Raw genomic sequence first — 20,553 nt, forward strand, 5'->3', positions numbered from 1 at the left:
ATCTACCAGAATGTCCCTCCCCCCAAATGGGAGGGGGGGTATAAAGCCACACCAAACACACACACGGAAAACAAAAAGAGGAAATGAGTAACAGGGTCATTTACACAGGCATTAGCAAATGAATAAGGTCCCCCACCTTGAGAACCTAGGGGTTTAATCACATTTAGCTTAACAAAACTCGTAAGTGTTCATTCTCCTTTGTTTTGCCAAGGAAGGCAAAGGCAGCTAACAAAATAGTTGCTTTCTCTCCTTCAAACCATGGTCATCACTTTCAGAGAGGCAGGCTGGAATCTCCTAATCTTCTTCTTGAGTGCCTTTGAAGCTTTGATGCGACAGAGTCTGGGCACTGGTGGAAGAGACTTGGAAGAGGGTTGCACAACTGCAGACTGCCTGAGAGAAGGGTTAGGCCAGACCAGTTCATGCTCCTCCCCTTCATCATCATAGTCAAGGGTCAGGCTGCTGACTTTGCTGCTGCCTTCTGAATCACTTTCACTAGACTCGCTGTCCCCAAAGCAGTTGGCTGTATAGTCACTGCCCTCCCCTTCACTAGTCTCAGCAATGGTGGAGTGGAAGAGTGAGGCACATTCTGCAGAGTATTCAGAATGGTCAGATTCGCTTTTGGCATAAGTTACAGGACGAAAGGGGTAGTGGTGCTTCGAGTGAGATCTCATGCTGACAGCACGCAGGAGCCCTGCTCTCTTTGCCTGGTGTCTGGGTGGGCCCAAGGCAAAGCTATTAGAAATATTGGCAACGTGGGTCTTTGCTGAGATTTCCACTGTGGACTGCCACTTGCGCTGTTTTTTCTTTGTGTCTATATAAGCTGCTTCAAAAGAATACATGGCATTAGCAGATGCCTGATACAATTCAGGGGTAGTGGGTACTTGAGGGACTCTAAATGGCACAGGATATAGGCTGGATTCTGAGCAAGACCTTCCAGTAGCTTCCCCGGCAAAAGTAGGTCGCCTAACAAGGTACTTTCCTCTGGGCTGTCTCTGAGGAAGACTGCACTCAACAGGTAGCCTGGCAGGAACATGATGAACCCCTCTTGGCTTTTCCACATAAAAAGTCTGTTTTGCAGGCCTCAACACCTTCTCACTGTTTCTCCTCCTTACCTTCACAGATTTCATTTTTGAGTTAGCAAACCTCACCCTGACTTGATGCGATTCTGCAGGAACAAACTTAGCATGAACAAATTCCCCCTGAGGAAGTAGTTCATGACCTCCTGCCCTCACAGCACTGAGCTTGGCAGCTTTCTTGTGAGTTTTCTTGGCTAGGGCAACACTAGTAGTGGGGGGGCTCAGGCTAGAATCATCATTTGCTAGCTGTGAACTGGAAGAGCTGTGGTCTAGGCTGCTCTCTCCTCCCTCTATCAAAGGAGAGTCTCTTACAGATGATATGGTAGGAAAACCACTATTCACAGCTGATGATGACTCTGCATGAAGCACAGTAGCTGTCTGCTCTGTATTCACACACTGCACAGTCCCCTGCTGTTCAACACACTCCCCTTCGGGCATCTCCCTTTGCAGCTTCCCTTCAGCTTTGTTATGTCGCAGTGAGCTCCCTTGTTTTTCCAGCTGGCTGCCACTGCTGTTAATTTTCACTCCCCCAGTACTAGGGATTATAATGAGTCTCTGGTGCATTGTGGATGGCTGGTTCTTTGTGGGACCCCCCTCACCAGCATCCACCTGATCATTTCCCCTGTAGCGTGTCAGCTGGAGCAGTTTGTTGATGTAACCCCCTGGCCTGGGCTCTATGACTGGCCGGGTCCTAATCAAACAGGGCCCAATTGCATTAGGTGTTGTTCTGTTAGGCAAAGGGTGGCCCTCTGTTTCTGATGGTGGCCCTGCCAGAGAAAAAAGTGGACTTTGTAAAGCCACAGCATGAAGTGGGCTAGGATAAGGATACACATCATTCCCACTCTTAGAGACCAAGTCACTCTGGTATTTGGAGTCTACACAACAGAACTGGATTTCCCCTTCTGGACAAAGCAGAAGAAGGGATGTGGGGTCAGTTACTCTGGGGAAGCCTGCACCTGCTGTTGTGAGTCGTTCAAGGTCACCTGGTTGAAAGACAGAAAAACATAAAATTGCCATCATTGTCACCCAAAATTCTCTCTCATTTTATTCTAAGCACTTTTACTGGAAAATGCAGGAGTTCTCAAATGTTGCTGTAGTAAGACTTCCAATGCCATATTTTATTTATTGAAACCATCTTTAGCTATATTTGCCAGATTAGATAACTATATTATTTTATAACAAAACATCAAAACATAAACTCATGCATCTCATCTGCGAGACATCCATTTGCTCAAGATGAAACAGATGGAATTTGCTACATGATAAATCGTCCCATTATGGTATATATCAGTAAGAACATTCAGAAACAAACATTCCATCTTTTTTTTAAAAAAAAACAATAACCACAGAATGAATGTGCATGTCTACAGGAGATATTAAGACGAGGTAAAGCTGTGTCCAAGGCATATTTTAGTAGTATCTAAGTATGTCCTTTTTTGGCTGTGAAGGCTTGCTAGAAAAAAGTGGGGGATTTATTGGGAGAGATGGTTAATGCCAGCTTAGCAAATGAGGATTTTGCAAGTTGCTGATTAAGAAGTCCTTATTGACCAATTATAGACCAGTTTCAAAACTGCCCTTTGTGAGGTAAGTAATCAAATACGTGCTGGGAGTGCAACTCCAAAGTTTTCTGGATAACACATTTTTCCTTGACTTTTAAAAATCTGTCTCTACAGCACAGAGAAAGCTTTGGTCATTCTGGTGGCCAGTCTCTGCTTTCAAGTTGATTAGGATATTGTTGACATGGCAGAGCTAATCCACACTACAGTATCCTCATGACTTGATTACTGCAATGCACTTTATATGGAGTAGCCCTTGAAGATAAAGTGGAAGCTTCAATTGATGCAGAATGAGGCAGCATGCCTAGCAACAGTGGCTAAGTGCTTTACTCCACTATTCAAAGCTTGTAGTCTTTATAATAAGTACTAACCTGCTTCTGCATTTGGTTCAGCAACCTGGGACTAAACCTTAAGCTACCATTTAAACACCTTCATGGCCTGGGAACCTCACATCTGAGGGCCTGCCTCCACTGATGAGCCCATATGGCTGCTTCAATTATAATCCCATCTTCAGTGAAGAGGCAGGTGGCCACAAGGAATAGGCGGCTGCCATAACGGATGTACTTTGGCACCAGGCCTAAACTTTTCATTTCACCTGGATTTTAATTGAATGGCATGTTTCCTTCTCGACCCCCAGCCTACTTGGCTGGATGTATTTTGGTTGGTTGCTGTCTGTTGGCTAATTATTGTTGCTGCTGAGGCTGTTTTAAGATCTGTTTTATAATTTGTTATATTTTAATAGGTCTGGTGGCTTCTACTTGATTACTGATTTTATTGTACACTGATTGCTATTGCCTTCTATTGTCATTAACCCCTTGAGCACTTTAGTGCAGAAATTGCATATAAATATTTCAGTTAAATAAATACAGACGTGTAATTCAAGTTTTTAAACATGATGTTGCTACTGCTTTTTTAACCATCATGCTGTTGTAGCCACCAAGCAGAACTATTTCCTTTTCTACCAAATTTCATCAATGAGAATAATTACCTGTGGAAACCGGTCTTGGCCTAGACCTGTTCGGAGTCCCTGAAATATCAGGGCAAGCCTTGATTTGGCATCCATCACTAGAATAGATCCCTTGCTTCTGGAACTGGTGGTGCACCGTGGTTTCATCTGCAGATTTGGGACGGTAATCAAAGATGCTGAGACAGGTTTTGGGGTGCTGAGTACTGGACAGCAGACTAGCATGAGAAGAGGAGATGGATTCACTGAAGACAGATGTACAGGAATTGGATAAAGAGCAGGAGCCACCATCACTCAATTCATAGAAGCCTGTAGGGTTAAAAGAAATAGAAATCCCCCCCAACAGGTTCCATTTTATACAATGGACATTGACTGAGGCATTTAAATACAGCTACAGTAGTCCCAATCCATGTAGAATCCACCACCAATGAATCTGCCCAATTTACCTGAGCTGGGTCTGCTGTCGCTGTCAAGGCAGTCAATGGAGGTCTTGCCAACATCTAACTTCAGCTCACTAATTTGTTGGTCCAGCTGATCCAGGTGGCTTTTCAGTCCAACATCTTGTCTCCTCAGACGTGCCTGTTAGCAGTGGGAGAAAGGAGAAAGGGACAGTTTAAGATTTAAAGACCAGATGGTGAGTTTTGTTCTTTTGAAACAAAATTGATCTTTGAAGGAACGGCACATTCCTGAGGAAGGTCCAGTGCCCAGGACAATACAGAGGCACTGGGTGTAAGCAACTCAAAGGAAATATATAACCCTAGGCAGAAAATGTTAAGAGATCACTCATCAACTCATCACCTCCACCTAGCAATGCTCTATTTTCTATTATTTCTTAGTTTATCCCTTTTCTTTGCTTTCTATGGGTTGTTAAATATTTATACCATCCAATAACACAAAAGATGCAATGTAATATCACCAGACTCAGCAACAAAAAAGAATCATGTAGCCCTTAAAAGACAAGCATTGATGAGCATGACCCACCTCAAAGAGATTGCTATTAACTCCGCAGTTAACTGCTGTTTGGGAAACACTGGACCCGGAATCTGCCTGCTATATATGTGTACATCACTGCCAAATAAAAATGCATTCCTTCCTGTAGGGCAGTGGTCCCCAACCTTTTTGGTACCAGGCACTGGTTTTGTGGAAGACAATTTTTCCATGGACCGGGGGGGGGGGGGGGATGGTTTCGGGATGATACAATTGTGCACTTTATTTCTATTATTACATCATCATCATCATCATTATTAAATAATTATTATTATTACAGCAGGCGGGGAAGCAGGGAGGCAAGTGGGGAAGCGGGCTGCCTTACCGCTCGCCTTCCTGCCCCTTTGCCGGCGCTGCCGGGTGCTCCGGTGGCACGGCAGGCGGGGAAGTGGGGAGGCAAAGGGGGAAGTGGGCTGCCTCGCCACTCACCTTCCCGCCCCATCGCCAGTGCTGCCATAGAATAGACCACACTACGCCACTGGTGCAACCAGGTTGCTAACAGGCCACAGACTGGTCTGCGGCCCAGGATTTGGGGACCCCTGCTGTAGGGAATTATGTTTCTATAATGTTACAGGGCCTGTTCTAACAACTTTGTAGTAGCCCAGCATAATTTATTACATTTCAAAACCAGCATCATTACTGTTAATATTTAAAGCTACAAAGATACCCATTTAACACTTGCACAATACTTTTCAGAATTTCCTGTGCTATTTTTGAATGGCAGATGGGGGGAGTACTGTATATTTCCCTTAGTCTTGCCCATTCAGGAAGTCCCATAGTTTTGTTTTCATGGCTGAAATTAATTGCTTAATGATTAATGTTTTGCCAGCCAATCCCTCCCTTTGTGGTTTCTGATTAATGGGAAAGAGGCCACAAAGCATTCAGCAAGGCTCTCAGGTATTCAAGGATAATTTATTGCACCTCCAGGATGTCTGTGATTTTTACAGCATTTTAACCAACATAACATGATTTACATCAGCCTTGTTAACCCTTTCCTTTTCCCCATTGTCCTTTCCTTTTGTCTCCCATCACGGGGAAGTGTTTTCTGGGAAACACCACACTTCTCATTAACTTCTGATGACTTGGCTTATATGCATTCATTTGAGACTTGCATATTCTCAAGAATAATCCTTACATCAGAATAATAAACAAGAGTATTGTGGCACTTTAAAGACTAACATTTTTATTTCTGCATAATTTTTTGTAGACTAAATTCCACTCCAGAGGGTCTGAAAAGCAAGCTGAAATGAATTTTATTAAAGGAAGTTGTGTGCATGACTTTAGCATTAAGCAATTCAGATGTAAAATATGTGAGATGCTGTAAAGGAAACAGCACTTTGTGTGTCACCTATAGGCCATTACCAGAAGAATTCAGCAGTATGAGAGACATCATAATTCAGTGTTTTTCCTTTCCGAGGTTATATAGAATTTTGAGAAAGTCTGAGGGGCTCCTTTATATCTTCACAGGCTGTACATCCTAAAATTGTTACCTCAACTTGGGAGTTTTGTAAGAGGTTTTAAAAACGGTGGAACTTCTGCAACCACACATACTTGGCATGAAGCTCCCCAACTACTACCAGAATGACACTACCCTGGTACTGCAGGCAACCCATCAGAACAGTTAAATGTGCAAAAGTCATAGCCACACATATACCCTTTTAAAATCTGTTATTGATAGAAGCTTTGCCACTGACTTTTCTAGATGTAACAATAAACCTTTAAAAGCACTGTTTTGGGCAATTTCTCCTTCTCTTGTGAAAATTCTTTAGTGAGAAATTAAGTCCATTGGTCTACTCTGACTGGCAATGACTCCTAGGTAAAGAGAAGTCTTTCCTGAAGACCTGAGACCCTTTTAACTGGAGATGCCAGGGACCAAACCTGAAACATCTATATGCAAAGCATGGTCCCTACAGCTAAGCAATGAAAGCTAGAAAACAAAGAGGCCTGTAGAACACTGTTGAACATATGAAGCTGCCTTATACCAATTTAGAATATTGATCCATCTTGCTTAGTATTGTCATTACTGGCAGCAGTTCCCCAGGGTCTCTGGTCTTTCCCAACACGGGCACTTGAGATCCTTTAACTGGAGATGCCAAGAAATGAGCCTTCATACAAACGTGCTCTGCCACTGAGCTACTGGCACAGGAGATCCAGTGAATACTACAGGAGTTCATGCTAGCTTTGTTTTATATTTTCTGGATCATGGATAGCCAGTCTTTTAACCAGGATCAGAGAGAATTTCAGCAAGTGCAGGCTGTCATGTCAAAAGGCCGTATCTACCAAAATTCAGCACAACTGTTAAAAATACCAAAGCTTAGTGCTGAAAGGCTGGCCACCTTTTAACCACACCTTCACCATAAGAGCAGACCAGAATGATGTTACCAGTAGCCCAGCATCCTTTCCCACAAAGTCACCAGTCTACCCATGTAAAGTCTATATGCAAGGGACACAAGCCCTCCCTGACTCCCAGTAATTGTATTCACAGGTATTCTATCTCTGAACATGGAGAATCATGAGTCATCATGGCCTTCTTCAATGCTTGTCCTCTGGCCAACAAATTTCAAGCATGAATGTGGCTTCAAATCAAATATTGCACACACGGATAAGCAGGAATTAGATCAGGCAAACTGAGCACAAGAAAAGGTTTACATCTATTGTTCAAGCTCTCAGACTAATGTACTCTGTCTGAGTCTCAGTGAGAAAGGTGGACTACAAAATTAAGTAAATAAATGGAGTAAATAAATTCTAACTTTAAAAATATAGTATATTTGAATGGAAATATTAAGACAAATTTGACTACCCATCCCTAAGCATATTCACTTGGACATTCCTGCATTTATTATGATACAGTTCATTCTAAATGTTTTTAGGTAATCAGAGTTTGATTTCCAGCATGTATAGGTGGCAAATGAGGTAAAGATGGAGTTAGGGTTTGCCACTGGTCCATTGGGGCAGGCTATTGCTCTCGCACAGTCCCACCCTCAAGAAAATCAGAAACAGGAGAAAAAGTGGCCAAACACTGAAGTCTAGAGAGTAACGCTGTAGGCAGTCATCATTCTGGCAGGTTGGTGGGGCCAGTGCTCTGCCAACAAACTGAATTTCCTTGTGAAACAACCCCCTGAAGCTGAGGAGAGATGGGAATGTGGGAGCAAGTGGGTAAGTTAGTGAGTAGGCAGCAGGGGAGGGGGAGACCACCACCACTACCAAACTCACAGTGCAATTCTAAGGGGTGTGTGTGCTGAAAGTGCTACGGGAGCCGAATAGGAGGTATAATGGTGTATCTGGCCTCTCCACCATCATAACCCCCACTTGTGATGGCACAGCAGCCGGGCACCACTATGCCCAATCTCCCCGCTAGTATTAGGCCACTGCAGCTGGGCGTGGGCAGAGCCTTGCACTTGTGGGCCAGGGCGTGTGGTGGGGGGAAGCGAGCAAGTTAGTCAGCTCCCTAAACTGTTTTGGGACTGGGGACACCCCCTGCATAACAGGGCTGCATGCAGACACCCTTGACCACACTCCTCACTCAAGCAGAGGAGAGAGCACGGCTGTGGGTTGGGGTGCTTGCGTGCTTGCCCTTGTAATTCCCCCACAATGCTGGTTATGCAATCCCTCAACTGTTTCCCTCACAGGATCAGAGCTCCAAGCAGCCACAGCAGGAGCACGTTGTTGGGGTGCAGCTATCACCATCATGGGGGTCCTTGTGCCCTGTGCATCCTCTCTCTGCAGGACAGAGGAGTAGCATTGACAGGTGGGGCAATTGCAACCAGTAGATTGGCTATGCCTTTCCCTGCCACTTACGGGGCTGTCAACTGCAGTTGCCCTGTGATTAGTTGATGCTTCTGGAGTTGCCAGAGCAACTGGGGAGTGTTCTTTCCTGGTTGGGCCTCACCACACCTTGTTGTGCCTTGCCCGCTGGTGTGACTTGCTTGTGGAAGTCCTTAGGGGGAGAACAAGCACAGGCGAGGATCTACGAGTGGCTGGCCACCTCTGTGGGAATGAGGGTTAGAATGCATTGCCTGTTTCCAGATGAAACGCCCAGCAGAAAAAACCGCAACTGCTCCTGCATTGTGAGATTTGTTATTGCTATGTTATGGACACAGTCAGTATCCCAGGGTTTTGGAAGAACAATGAAATCAGCAATTAAAGATGTGTAAAAACTGGGTGGGGGGGGGGAATCTCTTCCAAACCGGTTAAAGGCAAATGAATCAAATACTGTTTGGAAAGCTACCCCCCCCTCAAATGCTCAGAAAACAGCTTCTGTGTCCATTTTGTTGTTTCCCTGCATTTTAATTCCCCTCATTAATATTTATTCTTTCTCTCCACTGTCCTCTGCTGAGTCTGGTTTTCATCCTACCTTCTTCTTTCAAAGAGCCAAAACATGGCAGTGCAACCATTTTTTTCATATCAAATACGCAACTGAGGTGTCCAAGTCAGCAGATGCAGAGATGCTGGCAGGCAATGGCTAGTTTTGAAATGGGGGGGGGGAGAGGTGAGAAATCTGTGCAAGGTCTGATGCCCCCACCCAAATATTGGGAGGAGACGGAACATCCTTCAAATGGTTTCCTGTGCCTGAGGCTTGCCTTTTTTCCGCCAATGACTCTGACAGCAAGCTAACTGCTGGACCCTGCACTGAACATTTAAGCTAGGTCACACAAACACTTTAGGATGATGATGATTGGTCTATCAAATAGGATGATGATGATTGGTCTATCAAAATCAGTCTTGCCTCCTCTGACTGGTAGGAGTTCTCCAGGGTCTCTGGCTGAGGTCTTCACATCATTTTGTTTAACTGGAGGTGGCAGAGATTAAACACGGGACCTTCTGTGTGCAAACCAGATGCTCAACCATTGAGCCAGACTGGTAGCAGATCTCCACAATCTCAGGTTAGAGATCTTTCACATCATCTACTCCCTGATCCTTGTAACTGGAGCTGCTGGGGTGGTCTAGATCCAAAGCAGACGCTCCACCACTGAGCCACAGCCCCTTCCCAGCTACATTCTATACAGAACATTGAAATTACACAAACCTTACAAAGAATAGAGAGTAGACAGATAGCTGGGACAAAGGTGAGAAGGTGTAGTGTCAATGTGGAAGGGGATTAGGGATAGTGTTGTCAGGTGACCCTTATTCTGGCTTCCAGCATGTTAGCAGCTGGAGTCCATAGCTGTAAGTAGCTACAGGATGACTTCCTCCCAGTAATCCAGCCTTCTTAATAACGGGTTAAGAGCTCCAGGTGTAGGCATTAGTCCCAAGCAGTGTTCCTGTTAATGTGTGCATGTTAACAGGCACACGGCTTCTCATTCGAGAAGTGCAGAGGTACTTCCTCTCAGGCAGCCCCACCCTCCTGCTCAGCCTGAAGGCATGTGCAGGGAAGCCTCCCCCACACAGGCGCTCGCAAGCACCGCTGGGACAGGCTACATGCCAGGAGCCCTCCCCCATTGGCTCCAGAGCTGGAACTCTGCTCGGGCCGCTAGTGCTGCTGCGCCCCATTCCAGCCTTGCAGCTGAGAGAGACGTGACATGTGGAGCTTGGCCTTCCTGTGAGTGACTGCCTCCACAGCTGCTATGCTCACCATCTTAGCCAGCTTCTGCAGACTGGGCTGCAGCACCAAGTGTGACACATTGAGGAGGGAGGCCACTTGGCTACCACTGCCTGTGAGAGAGAGGGAGGGAAGTCAGCAGAAGCTGACTAAGAAGCTGACCTCACCTGCCTCTACAACATCAAGAAAGTGTGTGACCGAGCTGGGGATGCAGGAGAAAGCTGGGTAGGTGTGGAAGGAGCAGAGACAGGCCGCCTCCCATGACAATCACGTCAGGAGGTGGCAGCGCTTTCCTCCCCAGCCAGGCTGCTTGCATGGCTTAACTGGTTGGTCTACAGCCTGTGGGGACGGCCCTTTCTTCTCCCCATTGCTGCTTGTTATAAAGGGCATGCGTGGGGCCTGTTTTGCTTAGAGACCCTCGCCAGGGTGGGGGAGCAAGTACTAAAACAGTGCTCCCCTCACCTTTCCTCCATTTCCGTCTCAGGTGGCTACGAAAAATGAGGGCGGGTGGGCTGCAAATAGGCCTTGGACTGGATGTGCCATCTGCTTGTGGCCTGCCATTGGGAAAGGGAGTGAAGTTCCAGAGGAGTTTTTCAAGGAGGGGTGAGTGGAGAGGGTGGCTCTCTCCCCTGATGGGAGCCCCTCTGGTCTCATTCCTGATCAAAAATGTCAGATAGGGAGATGTAAATTTAGATGGAGGGGACGGTTCCTTACGGGAATATGCATCCTAGCTTTCCTCACCTTACATGTCATGGTCATAAAGGGGAAGGGAGGTTGATCTTGTCTAGCCCTGGTGGTTCCCTATGCATACAGGTAATCTAAAGATTATAATATTATGCCATGATCATTGAAGCAGAACCTGGTGGAAAGGTGGTAGATGCTATCCTTGTTCATGTGGAAGGATTAACTATCAGCTGTTCTCGAATTATTATGAGCAAAAAGAGGGGGGGAAGTATGTTACATACAAATAAATTATTTGTAACATAAATTAAAGTAGTTTATTGTTTATGTTTTATATGTTTTTCGACTGAAATAATTTTTTTAAAGAGACATGATCAAAACTTTAATGGAAGTCGCTGTTTCAGCTCACAAAGTCAATTTTTTGGTTCACAGCACTGCACAGCATAGAGGAAACATTGGTCCCAAGCCAGCATAACTCAGTAGCCTGCCAGATGTTACTAGTCTGGGGAGGCAGTACTTAACAGGCTGAAGAAAGTAGGGGGGGAAAGTGGCAAGGGGACTTCACCAGAGACCAGGAGGAATGGAGATGCTCATTGTTGCAAGGAACTTGTAGTGACTGGGAGGGATGTAAGAAACTGCTGTCTTTGTATTGTGGACTATTGCTTGTTTATTAAGTCACATTCACATTGTGAAAGTATCTTGTCTTCATTGGCTTTCCTGATCTCCTGAATCCCTTAAAGAACCCCCTGCCTCTGGAAGAACAAACGGATGAGTCTATTAGCAATGCATAGTTATTTATCATATAGCATCATCATTGGTACTTTATAGAGCAACTAGAAAAGACAAGCTCCTTCCCTGAAGAACTTACAATATAAGCTTCAAATATAGGTGAACAAGGAATGAGTATCAGCGCATGCAAAGAAACAGCATAGGCTTCCCATGAAGGAGAAAAGAGGATCAGGATCATTATTTGGGGTTGGCCCTTGTGAGTGGGTAGCCCTGCCCTGGGACTAGAAGCAACCAGATGAGATGGGGGCTTAGGGGAGGGAGCAAGAGGCCCTATTGGCCCCAGGCCCTGGCAGCCAGGACAAAGTCTTCCAATAGGGAAGCTGGTTGGGAAGCCTGGGGGGGGGGCGTGCTGCCAGAGTTGCCTTCAAAAGGCCAAGGGCTGCGTTCTCAAAGCCAGAGAGGCAGCCAGTTGAAGGTGGAAGCAACGGACACGGGTGGTGGTGGTAACAACTCTCCTACTTTCCCCATTTTTGAGGCCCTCCTGACTGCACCTCAAGGTCTGGAGAAGGTACCCCAGGTGGGGATCCCAGTCCCTGACTCTGCCCCAGGCTGGGAGGAGTCACCCGCACATCACAAGATGGAACAGATTTTGGGAAGTGCCATGGAAGTGACATAATAATGTGCCACCATGCTCTTTGATCTGGAAGTGACATCAGAAAGTGACATCACATCCTTACTAACCCTCCACCCCCAATCTCCAGATATTTCCAAAGTTGGACCTGGCAACCCTAGATGAAATATCCCAAAATAAGGGAGCAGTGCAACTAGGTCTACCCTTACGTGGAAATAAGTATACTTTGTGGCTAGGGATCCCAGGTCCTCCCGTGGGGGCAGGAGATTCCCCTGCTTCCACCCTACATTCCCTGCCACCATTCACCTGGCTGGCAGGGTAGAAATGCATGGGAATGGGCCTCCCAGGTGTACTCCTGGATGATTTCCCAAGGATGATATCATGCCACCTCAAGAGCGCTCCTGTGCTTTGCAGAGGGCCAGTTTGGGCCCCAAACAGGCCAAACTGAGCCTAAATTGACCTGCTGCAGAGCTTGCACATGCTCCCATGCCTGTGCAATGACTCCCAGGGTGGTGTGAAACTGAGTGCTAGGTCCCCCCCCCCCCAATCAGGAGAGTAAGGAGACTTGGCAACCCTATTTGTGGCATAAGGTTTCATGGCCTCCCCACAGTAGCAATGTAGCCCATTTCATCAACATAACACATAACCAAGAGGGAAAAAATGTAAAAGGCAAGAGAGAGGTGTGGACTGTGACATTTTTATGACTGCATTTTATTGCCCTTGATTTCATTAGTTACCATTTTTCCTCCATACTTTTCATCCATGTACATAGATCTGTTAATGCTTCATATACCGAATGAAGTGGGCTCTAGGCTGCAATACCATTTGTTAGCCTTTAAAGTGTTCCAAGACTTTTTTGTTTTTGCTCTAGCAGACTAACATGATTACCCTTCTGGAATTTGAGAATATAGTCCCTTTAAATTGAGTGGGACTTGCTCTTGAGTAACAGAGTACTCATAGTAGGATTGTGCTGTGCTTAAGTCGGACAAAAATGGCTACAGAATATTTTAGATTTCAGATGTTGCTATCTATGCAAACATTTCACCAGGATGCATTGTAAACCAGTTTATGAGGCCTAAAACTCAGTTGTAAACTCAAAAAGGATACAAGGAAAGATTTTATATATAGATAATAGAAAGTAGTCTTTATGCTGTTGCCACCACTGTTGTACCAGTGGTAGAAACTGGGCTGCCAGTTCCCCCCAGCAACCAAGGGGTGTGGGGAATTTACTGGGTCACGGAGGGGGCAGGGCAGGGGGAGGAGGCTGATGACATCAGATATCACTCCTCATGCAGGTGGAAGTGATGTCAGTGCATCACCGGGGACTCTCCGACATTTGGGCAAAACTCTAGAGTTCCATTAAATAGCAGAGCATTCCTGGGGTCACCCAGCAATGACTGATTGTCACTTATGGTCACACAGGTAGTGAAATAAATGTTTCAGAATGCTGCATATTCTCCCCCAAGTTTCCTACCATTTCCTCCCCCCTCCCACTGGTCAGCTGAGCAACAATGGGAAGCAGCAGCTGGTGGCAGCAGATCCACTGCTAGTACCAGGGGAACAGTAAGCCTAGGTGAGAATAATACCAACAGGCAATCCCATTCTGACAGGGAAGTGAATCAATATATTTTGTAGATCCAGAGGAGTTAGCCGTGTTAGTCTGCAGTAGCAAAATAGCAAAGAGACCAGTAGCACCTATAATACTAACCAACTTTACCTGTAGCATAAGCTTTTGAGAGCCACAGGCCTATTTGTCAGATTGCATCTGATGAAGAGAGCTGGGGCTCTCGAAAGCTTATGCTAAAGTTGGTTAGTATTAAGGGTGCTACTGGACTGCTATTTTAGTATATTTTGTATGATTCAAGAAGAAATCTTAGTTGTTCCTAATAAAACAAGAGCATGGAGAGCTCATCTTCCCCACCCTGCCAAATCTTGATAAGATAATCCTCTCTTTTCAAGTCCTATTTAGAACAAAATACACATACAAATGAGCCACTGCAGGTGTCAAATAGGAATGAATTGCTTTGGTCAGAGGTCACTGGGTGTTTCTGTTAACCCACTGGCCTTGAGCAGGCAGTAAATGCCTTAAATCATATTCTTCTTTGGGTTAAATAAAATAAAGTGGAGTCATTAGTTAAGATTATCGATGACAGGTAATCAAGGGGTTGGCAGTACACTTGTGCTGCCATTTTGACTCTAATCAAGAATATGCTTACTGCAAGGTTTCACAAGTGGAGCTTAAGCATCCTCTGAAGGTTAAAGCCAATTTTCACTCCAAGATGATTTCTGATAAAATTGCCTACAGTTAGCGGAATACCCTTTGTGTTTTCACACCTGATTGATAACTGATGGCCAAGGCTGACACCAATAAGGGGGAAGAGAGAGTTCTGAATTAACTTGGAATTTACTGAAGTGTGTAATTGCTAGTACTGGAGAGATTAAAGTCTTTAACATTTTGATTGCATTCTTTTTCCAGGAATGAGTTCCTGTTCCTATGTAAGGGATGGAGGGGTAAAAATGTGCATGGGAAAAGAAAACTAGGCTGATGCCACGCACATTCCATCATTTTTTTCTCTTTTGATTATGCATCTTGCTCCAACAGCAAAATATATGAGTTGCCAATCAAAGTTTGCCTTGATCCTTTTCAATGTGTGTGTAACATAAAGTTATAAACATGTTTTGCCCATTCACGCTGAGTATAACATGTTAGATGTCTGCTCCTTCACATGGAAACATTTCTATATGCATGTTGATAGGTGGATAGCTGTGTTGGTCTGCAGTAGAACAGCAGGATTTGAGTCCAGAGGTACCTTACAGACCAACAAGATTTGCAGAGCATAAGCTTTCTATAAGCATGTTATAGATTATGGAAGGACGCTCATGCATAATATTTGACAGCTGGCTAAAAGTGTAAGCTAAAACTCAGGAGGGCCCCAACTCAAATATGATCTCAGCTATAAGTTCATTAAATGGTCCCAGGCAAGCCACTGAACCTTAGTATCAATGCAAAATTACAATATGAAGGAAATAATATTGTCTTTCGGTACGAAAGCCAAGATAAGGAATAAAAATATATACTTTGCTATTTATTCTAAAAATCCTGCAGTATTTGCTGGTAAAAATTCTAAAAAGATGAAAGACAGGTATGTAGTCTATCAACCCTACAATCCACGGGCAACCAATTCATCTGTTTTTCAGGTCTGCAGCATAACGCCCTAAAACGGAAATGTTGTCTCAGATTGGGTGAGTTTGCAGAAGAGAATTAACAACCCCTTTAGATGTTTCAAAGAGCTTAAACTGTCTCTTGGGAAGGCTCAACAGCCAGATTGGCTCTAGGTCTGATTCATCACTGCATTTGAATACTAGGTAGGCAATCTGCCTCAAAATGAATATAAAAAATGTTTTGTTTTACCTGTCTTCGTATGTAGTACTGACATTTGTTTTATTTATGCACTTTTTAACATCTAGGCATTTGTCTGACCTGTCCATCTTTCCAGAACTCAAAATTATTTTGGGGCCTCACAAAAACCCTACAAAGTAGGCCGAGCTTGATAAAAGCCAGCTCATAAGCTTCATAGCTTAAAATTTCATATATATTGCAGCAGCAGACCAAGGCTTGCCGCAATGTACTTCTGACAGGGACATCTGGCCAATGACAACATAATGACTAATGCACCAAGCAGCATGCATACGTAGTATTTGCATTTTAAAATATTTGGTGTCCTTTAAAACATCTTAGGCGTAAATCCTGAAAAAGTAATGTGTGAAGCAGAATTGAACCAGGGTTGTCTGCCACTAAACAGCATGTTTTAGCCATTATTCCATACTTCCACATTGCTACTTGAGAAAGCCTGGCACTAAAATTCAGATTATATGCATCCAACTGTATTCAAAATTTAGGGTTTTTCTTCCTAGCCCTAACTAGATTTGCTCAAAGGTCTATCTAATGCAGCATCCTGTTCTCAACTGTAGCCACCCAGTTTCCTCCAAGAAGCCCACAAGCAAGGCATAAAGGAAATACTCCAAGCTCTCTGGCTTGTTTCTCCCAACTGCTATTCAGAGATATGGTGGTAGAAAGTGCTGTCAAGTCATAGCTGCATTATGGTTACCCCTGCTTAGGTTTTCAAGGCAAGTGAGTAACAGAGGTGGTTTGCCTCTGCATGAGCCTGGTTTTCTTTGGAGGTTTCCCATACAATTACAAACCAAGGTTGACCCTGCTTAGCTTTTGAGATTGATGAGACCTGGCTTGCCTGGGCTTGCCCAGGTCAGGGCATTCCAAGGTATACCGTCTCTCAATATGGAGGTTCCATTTAGATATCATGGCTAACAATGATTACTTTTTTAATCCTATTGAAAAGCCATCTCAGCTAGTGGCTATCACCACATCTTGCAGCTGCAAATTAAGTTAATATCTGCACTGTGTCAAGAACTACATGATTTTGCCTGCCCTAAACTTTCTTTTAATCTTCAAGTTTTAGGAATTGAAATAAAATTGTCTATGCACATTCAGCACTATTTATTGCTGGGAGTAGACTGCACATTAATAAATGAGTATGGAGAATTAACAATAGTTATGTGTACTTTCCCCTTCTTTGGATGAGATGGCACTCTTGAACAGCCAACCCTCAGGGGAGATAATCACTGCAGATGATCTCCAATACCCTTCCTACTATGCTATTTTTTGTTTCCATCATATTTTAATCCAAGTATTCTTGTATAGCTGGACCTTAAATTATGGGAAATTAAAAAATTAGATGGTTGTTGTGGGTTTTCCGGTCTGTATTGCCATGGTCTTGGCATTGTAGTTCCTGACGTTTCGCCAGCAGCTGTGGCTGGCATCTTCAGAGGTGTAGCACCAAAAGACAGAGATATCTCAGTGTCACAGAGTTCTGTACAGATATATCACTTAGAAGAAACATGCAGCAAAGCATTATTTCAATCCATTTCTATACATAACTGTTTCAGTAGACATAAGGTTACCCACATCTGATGAAGTGAGCTCTGAGTTACAGAAGTTTATACTGGAATATAGTCCTTAAAGTGTCATAAGACTCTTACTTTAGTTTGCTACTACAGACTAACATGGCTACCCATCTGGAATTAACATCCTGCAAGTCTTTCATTGATACTCCAGATGGTAAAGCTCTCAGCATGCCTTTGCACTACTCCTTCTCCAAAGAGAAATGGCAAAGGATGCAATTCACAGCTGTTACTATCTAATTGACATCTACTGTGGACTTTGATGAGGTGTGAATTGTCCTCCCCCTTTGTTTCCCAGTTAACAGCAAGCCTTGCTTTTAATGTTCTGCAAATACGTAAGGCATCTAAAAGTGTATTAAAAACAAGTCAAATGCTAAAACAAAAGCCCATTAAGCTGTATAAACTGTATCTGTGGCTGTCAAAAATCCATAAAGCTGAATTTTCATTTTGTATACTAGTCCACTATTTACTTATTCTATCAACTAATTTTAGTCTAGCAGAAAACAAAGTTACTAGTCATGTGGACCGAGAGTTTGGAGGCTGATATAAGTTTCTGATTTTATTCACAGAAGTCTCCTATAGTAGAGAGCACAAAATCACTGTTTGATGTATATACTCACAGGCATATACACCCTACAAATTCCTTGGATTCAAGGCAGCAGTGCAATTGTTCTAAGACTAAAACTTAAAAGTACACATTTGTTAAAGCACTCTGTGGAGCAGCCCAATTGCTTCTGTATGTCAACTTCAATCATTTCTTCAGAAACAATAAATGAAGCTTCCCCTCATCGCTCTCCCCTCCCCCACAGACTTGTAACTGTAAAATATTACAAACCCAGCCTCAACTTCAGATGACTTTACAGTATCCAAACTTGTGTAAAAGATGAGACTATAAAAACTTGTTCATAAATGGTTCTTCTAACGTGCCGGAAATATGGAAATTCCCAGGACATTCCAAAATGGAAGTGTTACTTGCAGCCTATGAACACTCAAAAATAAGCTGCCTTAATTCAATGGGAAATTTTCTAAGAAGAGTCTAATTCTATGCAGTGCTCTTTATTCAAGAATGTTTACTATCAAGGATCATATTGTGAATATGCTTACAATTTTAATCCTGTTTAAACAAAGCCATAAGATTAGGAAGGAAGAAATAAAAATGAACTCCCTCCCCCGTTTGTTTCTGCCCCAAACTAGAGAAAGGATATTTGGGAAATTGCAAAGTTGCAACACTGACCTTACTGGAGTTTCTGATTGACTGAGATTTGCAGAAGGATCTGACACTTCATAAAAATCAAATATTGACTATAACTGGATCAGAGGCACTTTCTATTCCAAAATTACTTACATATATTTTCTCACTGACATCAAGATTATACAAGACCCAGGGCAAAGCATGAAGCCACTAACGGAATGATATTACTGCATGGAGTGAGAGCTGCTTTAAACTCTTCCTGCACAGAAAGCATGTCTACATGACAGTCAAACATGCAGCTCTGTCACTGTAAGTTTAATTGGGAAAGTCTTATGGCTGAATAGCCCTTAAAGGCGGAAGACGCAGGGATAGTTTGGTTGTTGTTTTTTTACATGCCTGTATTAAAAAAAAAGACTTGTAGTGATTTATTGTGGCGTGAACTTCCACAGACTGGAGCCCCTGCCATCAGATGCTGGTGTCTGGTCCACCAAAGCTGATGCCCCAGTAAATCTGCAAAACTTTTTAAAGGTGCCACAAGACTCCTTATTGTTTTTGCTTCAACAGACTAACAGAGGTAGACCTCTCGATTTGTTCCTTATTTAAAGAACTGTCCCTTAGAACACAACATTACTTCACTGAGTCCCTTCCTTTAAACATAAATGTTCACACCGCTCTTCTTCGAACGTGAAAACACTGCTCCCAATGTTCGACCCAGGAGGACTATTTTTCAACGTGTCAGGCCATCTTTGCCTTTTTAAAAATCAGACATCATAACATGGGCACTAGCTATCTGAACTCTAGAGAAGCAGGGGCGGCAGAAGGTTGTACAAAACGCGCCTTCACTAAACACGAATACAATACACGTCTGAAATGAGGCAGCCAACAAATTTTGAACTAGCTTATGTATCCGAAATAGCTATTGGGGGTGTTGGGTGTGAATTCCACTTAAAGGAATGAAAAAAATAAGGGGGGTGTCCAACCTGGTGGAACTTAAGGGCACCGAGTCGCACAGGCAGGTCTGCTCGGGCAGGTCTCAGACCAGCTGCGAAAGCCAGCTGCGGCCACCTCTGCAGGGACAGCAGCATCTGCTGGAGGCGCCCTCCTGCCTGCGCCTCCCCCGCCGCCAGCGCCCCTTACCAGTTGCTCCTTCAAGGCAGCCAGGGTGGCTTCCAGCCGCTGCTCCTTGCTCGTCGCCTGGCTGCCCTCAGCCGGACGCTGCATGGCCAAGGCCCTGCTCACCAGCGCCCGCTGCTTCTCCCGCAGCACCTGGAGCTCCTGGAGGCCGGCCAGAGCGGCTTGCAGCCTCTCGCTGATCCGGCAGCGGTCCCAGCCGCCCGGCCGCTGCTGCTGCCTGGCCGGGAGCATCTTCAGAAGCGCCCCGCCTGAGCCTCCCTCCGCTCAAGCACAGGCCATGGGAGCCGCCACAAACAACAGAGGCCACCCTCTCTCCGCGCCTCCGCCAGAGGGAATGGAGCCGAGGAGCCACAGCGGCGCGGAGGGGGAGGCCAGGCTGCGGCTCGGCGCCCTCCTCAACACCGGGCAGCCCCGGGCCGCCGGCGCGCAGCCAACCAGCACGCGTCCTCATTCATCGCCGCCCGGAATCCCCGCCCCTTGTTGGGACGGTTCGGCGAGCGAGCTGGGGAGGATCGCTACTTTCTCCTGGTTGGCATCAAGCAGATCCCAGCGGGACGCAGAGCAGCCCGCAAAGGAGGGCAGCAGTTCGAAATGTTTCCACCTGGGAGGTTGGCCCTCGAGTCTGGAGTAAACATGTTCGGGGACGGATCGCACATATTATAAGACCAGCAGCGCCCTGGCTAAGTTTCGCTAGTCCTCGCTGCACTGGCAACTTGCCGCAGGATTCTGAGCTTCGTGTTTACACCGGAAGCACAGATTGTGGCATAGGGATGCCCCCTCACCTTTCCTACAGAATATTATTATGTAGTTGGAGAAAGATTTCAGTGGAGCATACACCCAAGAATGTGCTTAAGGCAGAACATTTGAGAATATATGAGGTTCAAAATTCAGGGCCCCCATCAATTGGGGCTATCTTCTTCATGGCTCCGCAGTAGAGTGACTGTCTTGCATGCAGAACGCTTCAGGTTCACTCTGGCATCTCCAGTTTAAAAAAGAATCTGGTGATATGAGAGACTCTGTCTAAACCCTCAGCTCTGGAGAGCTGCCGCCAGAGCAAACAGTACTCATGTTGATAGACCAAAAG

At 44.9% G+C, this 20,553-nt stretch overlaps 1 protein-coding gene across 1 annotated transcript; it reads right to left on the bottom strand.

Annotated features, from left to right (window-relative positions):
- Positions 1-73: 73 nt before the first annotated feature.
- DACT2 (dishevelled binding antagonist of beta catenin 2) lies at positions 74-19,700 on the bottom strand. The gene is made up of 4 exons (XM_054997454.1): positions 19,473-19,700; positions 4,043-4,175; positions 3,621-3,905; positions 74-2,059 (listed from the first exon to the last, which is right to left on the bottom strand). Exons 1-4 carry the CDS (start codon positions 19,698-19,700, stop codon positions 252-254), a joined length of 2,454 nt encoding a protein of 817 aa, XP_054853429.1. The 3' UTR covers positions 74-251.
- Positions 19,701-20,553: the final 853 nt, after the last annotated feature.

The sequence above is a fragment of the Eublepharis macularius genome, chromosome 1 (assembly GCF_028583425.1).
Source record: "Eublepharis macularius isolate TG4126 chromosome 1, MPM_Emac_v1.0, whole genome shotgun sequence".
Lineage (NCBI taxonomy): Eukaryota > Metazoa > Chordata > Lepidosauria > Squamata > Eublepharidae > Eublepharis > Eublepharis macularius.

Bases quoted from the DNA above. Each gene is read 5' to 3' on its own strand.
- DACT2 (XM_054997454.1), bottom strand. From the start codon at position 19,700: ATGCTCCCGGCCAGGCAGCAGCAGCGGCCGGGCGGCTGGGACCGCTGC. The intron at 4,176-19,472 runs GTAAGGGGCGCT...CACTGCTAACAG, and splicing joins CTGCCTTGAAGGAGCAACTG to GCACGTCTGAGGAGACAAGA. The intron at 3,906-4,042 runs GTAAATTGGGCA...TTAACCCTACAG, and splicing joins CGACAGCAGACCCAGCTCAG to GCTTCTATGAATTGAGTGAT.